This window comes from Neolamprologus brichardi, chromosome 1 (assembly GCF_056152115.1).
Source record: "Neolamprologus brichardi isolate AB-2024 chromosome 1, ASM5615211v1, whole genome shotgun sequence".
Lineage (NCBI taxonomy): Eukaryota > Metazoa > Chordata > Actinopteri > Cichliformes > Cichlidae > Neolamprologus > Neolamprologus brichardi.
The window spans coordinates 6,303,717-6,313,623 of NC_142104.1; the positions used below are offsets into that span (position 1 = coordinate 6,303,717).

Consider the following 9,907-nt stretch of genomic DNA (forward strand, 5'->3'; position numbering starts at 1 on the left):
TGACATTATTTTATGTTAATGTTGTGCACACTTGCACACTCATGCATAATTAATGCCTATGCCCAAGAATGTGGATCAACATATTTTTAGCAGTAGTTAATTATCAGGTTCACGAGTGGTTCTGAATCTGCTTTATCCAGCAGAGTAAAGGACCAGAGGGGATAATAGCTGGTTCTCTGTTCCTCTTGAGTTAAATGGTTCTGGGCACAAAGGTGCGGTGTATTTCAGGAGGATCATGTAGTGGCCAAGATGTTTATGCTTTTAGTGGTTCATCAGGTGGTTGAACATTATAGAGCAGGGGTCTCGAACTGCAGGCCTCGAGGGCCGGTGTCCTGCAGATTTTAGATCTCACCCTGGGTCAACACACCTGATTCAAATGATTAGTTCATTACCAGGCCTCTGGAGAACTTCAAGACATGTTGAAGAGGTAATTTAGCCATTTGAATCAGCTGTGTTGGATCAAGGACACATCTAAAACCTGCAGGACACCGGCCCTCGAGGCCTGGAGTTCGAGACCCCTGTTATAGAGGAACCTATGTTAAATCTAGTTTCTTTTTCTTGCAATTTGTTTTCCAGCCTAAAGCATGAAGTGAAAGAGGACTGTTACTGACACACAGCAGTGATGCTTTTGTAGTCCAAACTGTACATGTAGCTGACATAGAAAATCCATAACCTTTTGTAGACCTCAACCCAACCCAACTCAACACCAAGATGCCATTTCTTCAGGGGTTTTTTTGGTTTTCAGTTACAAAATAATGTAAATTTTAAATTGGTTTGCAGTGTTTGTTATAATAGTTTGCTTTTATTTTTAATGATCAAGTTAGTCACAGCAATGCAAATACATATTTACAAAATTTTACTCATCCAGATAGATATAAGTTATAATTTTTAACTTATATCTATCTGGAGTAAAATTTTGTAAATATGTATTTGTATTGCTGTGACTAACTTCTCTTTAGTTAAGGACAAAATACTTGCTTAAAGTCATAATTAAGGAGAGATGCTAGTGTTTTTCCCTGTAGCTGTCTTTCTGCCTTATTTGCCTTACGATCCCCAACAGCTCAGAATAACTCAGAATGATGTTAGTGTCTTCGCTGACTGAGACAGGATGGGGGAGGTAAGGAGTGAGACGTTCTGCTGCAGAGCAACAGACCAAATCCTGACATGGCGACAGCTTGCTGAAGCTATTATTGTAATGGAGGTGTGCTGGGATGGCAGAGCTACTGCTAAGCCTTGCTAAATACAATAGGTCAGACTGCATCTGTGTGGCTTTTGGCTCCTGCAGCTATCCCACCAAACATACGCACTCCTATTGAATTTTCCATCTGTCGTAGCACCAAGATTAATCTTTGTATTCTGTGTGAGTAGTGAGTAGCCGCATAGGAAGCAGCGGCGAGAGCTGTTGCCCCAGGTAACTGTTTGGGTTGGAGGTAATTAGCAGACGTGTGAGTCTTTACTCACCGAAGGCAAAGGACAAAGTGTTTTTTAGCAAAAGTCATTCACTCCGAGGAACATTGTTAATTAGGAATGAGATCATTTTTTTTCTTCACAGTCAAGTTAATGTTCTCAAGATAAATTTACAGTCTGGAGGGGTTTTTTTTCCTGCCTTTAAAATTGCAGGGAAAATTGGTCATTATAAAAATTTTATGTGTGCCTTTTATAATATATAGGCTTTTGATGAACCGCCAGGATCATAGATTTGTCCAGAACTGTAGTCAACTAGAAGTAAGAAGTCACCAATCAGTAGTAAACTCACACAGCTGGGAATTTAGAAAAAAAGCCTGAAACAAGATTTAAAGGGACCTATTGAACTTTCTTTTCGTTCTTTCTTTCTTTCTTTTAATTTTCCATCACTCACAATCAGACAGGCAGACAACTTTATAACTGTTGTGCTGTTTCAGCAGTTTTTGTCTACTCTTGTCTGTCAGTGAAAGAGATATCCATGTCCCAGAAACACAGAAACCCCACCCACTTGCAGTTCAAACCTTCCTTTTGGTCAGGAGCAGCCTATCAGAAAAAAGCAGGCTTAAAGGGAGGGTGGCCTTCAAGGGAGAATAGCTACATGAGCTTGTTTCAGGCAGAAAATGAATTGAGTTGCTAATCAAAGGCCTAATATGAGACCAGATAGAAGATAAGATCCTTGAGGTGTTAATCATGCAAAGACACTCTAGTAAGAGCTGGAACGGAAACTATATGATAAAACAGTTATGTCTGTGAAGGTTGTCAGTCATCCAGGTCATCGTAGTCTAAGGAGCTTGTAAAGAAAAGCGTCTGGACTTCTAGAATAGAAGTCCAAACGCTTTTCTTTACAAGCTCCTTAGATAAAACAGTTACAATGACAAAAGATTGATCTGTCTTTTACAGGTAAACATAAGGCAACCAGACTTCAGAGAGATGTTCTGATGTACACTTGGAGCTAACCCAGAGTACTTAGGCTTATTTCTGAAGCTTTGCTGCACCTTATATGGTCCTCACAAGCAAATTAAGGTTGTCAGACTGTCATCATGTGCACAGTATAGTCAGACAGCATCAACTGGAAAAGTGTCAGAGTGCAAAAGATACAAACAACATGTGACCATACACACCTGCTTTACGACTTTTAACCAGACACACTGACTCATTTGCTGATGCAGACCTTGAGTTGCTTTGTATTAGTTTGACTTTTTTTTTTCCAGTTGAGATTGTTAAAAATTATGATCATTTGCTAAGGTTAAAGTGCTTCACCACAGTCCTGCCTAAAGCTCAAACAGAGATCTAAACATAATACAGCTAATGCACAAAGGAGTCTAATCGGTGCATCTAAAGTGCATATTTTCAACAATATCGCATAACATGAACCAAATCTAAAGGAAGTAAAGGTTCATAAAGACAGTATTTATTTTCTTTAATAAATGTTGTATCAAATCTGGACACATACACACACACAGAGACATATATATACACATGCAGATGTACACTCATCCCCCCTCCAAACGCCTTCAACGCTTATTCCCCTCCGATGCTGCAGGCCCATGTACTGTCTTCATTGGCTGTCTCTCACCCTTTACCCATCCCTGTTGCTTTTCATGTGTCTTTGGTGTATTAAGAGTTTTTTCATGTGCTGTGTGCAGAGGTGTTTTTATCTGTTCTTAAACTGATCTCTCTATTGAAGCTCAGTCTGGGGGGAGTTTTTTTTTTCTCCTTATCTTTCCTCATGTGGTGCATTTTCCATTGTTATACCTCTCTGACCTGTCTTCCCCATGTGATGTTTTTGTGTAATGTATGTATGGTCGGAGGGTAAGATGGCGCCGCCATTGCGTGCAATAGGTCGGCAGCCTTAACATAAAATTTCCCCTTGTGGGACTAATAAGGGTATCTTATCTTAAATCAATCAAATCATAAACAGCTGTCCTGCTTGGTAGAGCAAACCAACAGCTAAAGAAATATTGAGGTTATTTATGTTTGTTGTTCACATCATGGTTAGGCAGAACAGTTTAGAGTAGGGTCTTCTAAGAAGCCTGACAGCTACATATTAAAGGCTGAAGTGAATAACTTCCCTGGGCACAGAAAACAAACTCAGTTAGTGGGAAATGAACTCAGATGTTTTTACAGGCAGACCACATCTACATTTTTGGACTGGCACTGCTCATTTTGTACCCGTGCTGTGACCAAACTCAAATGTTACCACATCTCACACTGAGCTAATGAGGCAAGCAAGTCTTCTTCAGTTTGAGTGTTTAAAAGTTGGAAAAATACTTCAGAAAATTCAAATTTTATGGTTTTGTTTCGGTGTTGAATGCGTGAATGCTGCCACATCTGAGCCGTCAACAATCATCTCCCTCTGACAGTTATTCCCATATCATCTAAATGCAATATAACACCCTGGCTGAGCAGAGTGATTGCTGCTTTATTTAGAAACACTCCACTTTTTCCTGCATTGTGCCTGGTGAGTTAATTTCATGAGGAAGTGCTTGTCTGCTCCAACTAAAAAAGAAAAAATCCCTACTGACATGGAGGTAAGTGTTGTGCTCAATGCGATTTAAAGCCTTCAGGGAGACTGATTTTAAAAGCTTTATATTTTATTTATAATCTCTAATTGAGGAAGGTAGCTCTCTGTGTGCTTGTGAGATTTGTGATGTCTAATCCAAGTCCGACCAGATGCCACAGAAAGTGATGAAGTTTATAACACTCGTGCTTGTTTGTCGAAAGCCCCTGATTATCAGCACAGTCTAATTAACTGACTGTTCAACCAGAGGCTGTTTATTAAACAAATCATAGGTCAATCTGGTTATAAACTTTTGCTACTGAATCGCAGAAGGAAGAGAGTTATAGTGCCGTAAAGCCTGATGCTCAGTCACTGCAGTACTGAGCCTTTAAAAAGTGTTTGCTCTAGTTAATGTATATTTGTATAGCAACAGAAAAATGCATCTGGTCAGCAACTAGTTTTTTTTTTTGTTTGTTTTTATGGGTTTTAAAAAAAAATCTGTTACATGTTCAGAAAATTTGACTCACATCTTGTTATCTTTTAACTCAGGTTTTCTTTTCCTGCTATAAGTAGAAAAGATCCAGGATCACTCTCAATATACCAAATACATCACCTGTTGTTTGTGTAACATTTCTAATTTGACTGCTGGCTTGTTGCTGACATTAAGAATGCACATCAGATGGCAGGCTAGACTCACATGAATAAATAATTAGGCATTCGTGTGTAGAATATATTTTTAAAAAAGGGATCAAAGTCTTATTTAAACTGTCAGTACAATCGATTGCAGTTGCTGTCATTAATGGATCAGGAAGACATTTAGTCCTCAGATTATACCCGTGTTTGTTTGGATTGTAAGCAGTTAATGTTGTGATCAGCTGAACGTTAAACCCTTGCTGATATGACTGCTGGCATTAACCTTTAGGCTTATACATTCACACACATGCATAAACACACGACTGATGGATTTTTTCAATTAGTTCTTGACTAACAGCCCCACAGTGAATCTTGTGTTTATAAAGATCGTAATGTTTCATTTTCTATCTAATATGGAGAGGTGTCCATTTAACTTAATGAGCTTTTCAGTAGCTGCAGTTTGCATTGCTGTATGTTTATTTATAACAATACCTTTTTAGCTAACCTTTCTATTACAAAGCACTGATTTTCCACACATTCTCAATCTATCTTAATGCATACTCCTATCTGCACAGTATACTCTTCATTTTGGAGTGCCTGCACTGTGAAATTCACCCAAACCAACAACTACATTTCTGTTCTATTACATTCTGATGGGGTGCTATGTGTGCTTCTCTTTTTCAATCATAATATACAATGCCTCTGGCGCTACTTTAGCTATAATTGAGAAAGAAGATGAAGCATGCACTTCCCAGCAACCCAGAGTGATGTAAGGACAGCAGAGGACTGTTGCCGCAGCCATTGCATCTCCATTATCTGCGATGGTGATGACAGGTTTATGGTAGAAACCTACAGTCTGTTTTGGATAGTGTTTTCGAAAAGAAAAGCCCCTTCCTCGCTTATTATTATATACAAACGTGCCATTATTCACTGTATTTAAACATTTTCCTTCATTCTTCAGTTTCTTGCTTTAATGCCAACTCCACTTCACTTGATTAGTCATTATTTTATTGAAAACTGATGCTGCAAAACTGAAAAACTATTTGACATTCTTTCTGTTTTTTATGCTTTTTGGCTTTATTTTGTGCTGATCTCACAGAGATTCAAAGTTCTTTCTGAATCTGGTTGTTGTTGTTTTTAAGCTGAATGACTCCAGAACTGAAATAATCATAATTACACCTTCCTCCAATAGAAATAGTATTGAACTCTCTTCTAGTCTGAGCTTTGTGTTTGAAAAGAGGCTCAAAACCTAAAAGACTCTTGTTTAATATACAGACGTCTAATATCATGCAATTCTGTTTCATTCTTCTTAGACACATGTAAAAAAATTCAACTATTCCTGTCACAGTCCGATTGAAAATAGGTCATCCATCCTCTCATTTGTTTCAGACTTGATTACCATAGTGGACTTTATTCAGGCTTCAGCATACACAGAATGCAGGTCATTCAAAATGTCGCTACCAGAGTTTTAACACGAAGAAAAAACAGTGACCATCAATGGCCTTCAATGACCACAAAAATTTCAGCACTTGTTGCAAAATTTCATCTTGAAAATTGAGACAATGTCATAAATTGCAGGGACAAGGTAAAAAACTTGGGCGTGTGGTTCGACATGGTGCTCTCCTTCAAGTCTCATGTACAAGAGATAACAAGGACCACCTTTTATGATTTGAGGAACACAGCCAAAATCAGACGGGTTTTGTCAAGCGACACTGCAGAGGTTCTTGTCCATGAATGCTCTTCTTTCTGGGCTACCAAAGAAAAGTTTTAGAAGTCTACAGATGGTGCAAAATGCAGCTGCTCGCATTATAACAAGAACCGGGAAATACATTACCCCTGTACTGAGATCTCTTCATTGGCTACCTTGTCAGGTTCGAGCAGATTTTAAGGTCCTGCTGCTCATCTACAAGGCCTCAAATGGACTGGCACCTTCATACCTCCCCGACCTTTTACACCTTTGCGTTTCATCCCATGCTCTGCGATCTCAGCACTCTGGCCTTCTAAAGGTTCCTAGAGACAGAAAAAAGACAATTGGAGAGCTTTTTCTTTTTGTGCCCCGTTTCTGTGGAACAACCTCCCTCAAGATATTAGGCAGTGCGCCCCAGGGTGACTGTGGCTACAATGTAGCTTGCCATCACCAGCGTGTGAATGTGTGCGTGAATGGGTGGATGACTGAATATGTAAAGCGCTTTGGGGTCCTTAGGGACTAGTAAAGCGCTATATAAATACAGGCCATTTACCATTAGGCAGGCATGTTCTGTGGAGGTTTTTTAAACTAAGTTGAAGACACATTTGTTCACTCTATCTTACATGTCTTAATTCTATGCCTTCTAGTTTTTAAATTCTTACTGTTTTTTTTTAACGTGTATTGTGTTTTTACTTGTAACACTTTTATTTATTTATCTTTTTAGTTTCAAATAGCTGTACAGTACTTTGTAATAAATAAAGTTATTATTATTATGATTAACTGTTAGTTTTAGAATTGATTTTAAGATTTTATTGCTGGTTTCTAAAGCCCTACACACTCTGGTGCCTGCCTAGATCAATGAGATGCTGACTCCATATGACATTATTGCTGCTTGAGATCTTTTGGCATGACTTCGTTTCTGGGTTTTTAGTCACTAAAGCTGAGCCTTTGTAGTCAAGACTACTGAATTCCATAGCTGAGGACTTAAGAAATTCTTTAACCTCTTTTAAAATCTTTTTTTAAAACACATTTTTGTCATGCTGCATCGTTTGCACTCATGACATGGGATTATCTCTAGGATCTTCAGAGAGCAGATTTCAAGTTACTTACAGTTACAGCAAGTCATAGCAAAAGGAGCAAAGCAGCCCAACATTCAAAATCAGAATATTTTATTAATCCCGGAAGACATTATGTTGTCACAGTTGTTCCATGACACTAAGAACAGTACCTAACTAAGTTAAATAAAATAATACAAAATATAGCAAAAAAGCTCTAATTACAAATCTTCCAGTATATTACACTACTATACTATTATATGCTATTATACTAAAATTAAATGTATACAGTTGACACTGAGGTGCCCCTCTTATCATTTTGACTTTTTATTATTGCTGTAGAGGATGCGATATTAATGGTGTGCAATGATTGCAGTGTGTACTTGGGCTTTAGGTAGAGGAACTGTACGGAGAGATGACCTCAGGCAGGAATGATTTCCTGTGTCGTTCAGTGGTGCATTTGAGTAATCTCAGTCTCTCACTGACTGTGCTCCTGTGACTGGCCAGTACGTCATGGAGTGGGTTGGAGGTATTGTCCAGCATTGTCCTTATCAAGGACAACATCCGCTTCTCTGACGCCAGCTCCACCCCCACAGTGTTACTGGCCAGTAAGTGATCGGTTTATTGAGTCTGTTGGCATCTGCGATCCTCAACCCGCTGCCCCAGCATGAAACAGCATAAAGTACGTCACTCGCCACAACACGACTCATAGAAAATCCTGACCATTGTCATCCAAACAGTTCAGCTATGAAAATCTGAAGATCATCTAGGTGTGTTGTGACAAAATTCAGATTCCTCCTGCTCCTGACAAATGTAAACCAAATCCATGTTTCTAAAAATGGTGATGATTTGATTGAGCAGGTGTGGGAGTGATCAGACCTGTGTGCCCACTTTAGCTGCCAAGGGGTGTAAATTCAGTTTACACAGGTCCAGTTGGTATTGTGTAACTTTATTGCTATTTCACAACACTGTAACTTATCAAATATGTAGAATGATGGACAAATGGATCGTCTGACTCATTTTCTTGTCTCCTCTCTTCGCACCTGCAGGGAGATAGAGGAAGAGCTGGAGGTGGTGTGGGAGGCAGCAACAAGGGAGAACCAACAGATGAGGGAGACTCTTTTGGATTCCAAACTCACTGGGGACCTCCACAGTTGGCCTGCTCATGCTCCAGATGAGATCACTGCATCCTCCCAGCAGCAGCAGCACAAGCATGGGCTGGATTTCTATTGCTGAAATACCTAGAGCAATAACCTGCAGGTGTGCCTGTCTGCTCAAAATAGACTGCTCAGATAACTGTCAACTTGTTATAGTCATCATGTCAGCCTGCAGACATCCAGCAGCTTGCCTTTGTGTCACTTTGTTGTTCTATCTGAGTGATACCTGAAATCTGTCTGGTGGATGGAAATATTTGCAATACATGGACAGAAACAGTATTCACTTAACACAGTCAAGCTGGTGAGGAAGACTTGGCTTGGGCACTAGTGATGGAAAGAAAAGCATCTTGGATAACTTTCATGTCTAGAAGTGAATGACTTTTGTATATTTTTGCATATATTTGTATTTTTTTTAATTATTATTCTCAGGGTTTTATAAAACATGCAAAGTATAGTGCCATACAGGATAGTGAAGAGTTGCAAGTGGCCCTCTGTGGTTATTACTTTTTTGTTGCTAAGCGAAGGTTGCCATCTGCTGGACAAATGTAGTAACAGCATTTTTTACTGTCACGTATTTGTCATGTCTACATTTTATACAATGAATGAGAAATGCTTTCCGGACAATGTTTTAATCCCACAAAATTCAAACGACAAAAGGGGAAAAAAAAAAATCATGTAGAATTGTGCATATATACGCGGTTATTTACAGACTTTTTACAGACCTTGTTTTGGACTTGCAGTTGTATTTTCATTACACAAACAGCAATGTACTGACCCTTCAGATACCATGTTAATAATAAAGAAGTTATTTCTTTTCTTTATGGCTGGACTTGAGTCATGGTAAGCCACACTTGTCGTATCACATCTAGGTTTCATTTGATGGCATCCATCCATGACCAGTCCTCAGGGATTATTCTATCCTGATCAGTCAATCCAAACTTAGAATAATCCTTTTTCCTTACTAGTTACTATGTTTTAAAAATCTGACTATTCTCCTGCCTAATATCAACAAGCAGTGGTGGTCCTAGCCTGTTTGGCGCCCTGGGCGAACACTCCCTCTGGCGCCCCCCCCCCCCCCCCCCCCACACACACACACACACACAAAACATATTAAGGATTGTACATTAACATAAAACTGTTGTACACACACATATGAAGCGAGAGGGAGTATGCATAGTATGCAAACGGCTACCTAACAGCCATCATAATTCGTCATACAATGAGAACAGGACAAATCAACAATGACTAATTAATATTAAGAACTGTAACATAATGTATTGTTTGGAGTTTAGTCTGTTACTGTTACTATTTTTACCATTTCTTCTTGGAGCAACTGTAATGCACATTATTTCCTTAGAGATTAATAAAGTATTCTGATTCTGATTGTTTCAGGATGACCTGCCATTATCCA

General features: G+C 39.0%; 1 protein-coding gene across 1 annotated transcript in view; it reads left to right on the forward strand.

Moving 5' to 3' along the window:
- Positions 1 to 9,440, forward strand: part of cep89 (centrosomal protein 89) — a 57,053-nt gene extending 47,613 nt beyond the window's left edge. Inside the window, exon 18 of the mRNA XM_087843905.1 lies at positions 8,389 to 9,440. Coding sequence (XP_087700031.1) covers positions 8,389 to 8,575 — 187 coding nt within the window. The 3' untranslated portion in view covers positions 8,576 to 9,440. The remainder of the gene's footprint in view (positions 1 to 8,388) is intronic.
- Positions 9,441 to 9,907: the final 467 nt, after the last annotated feature.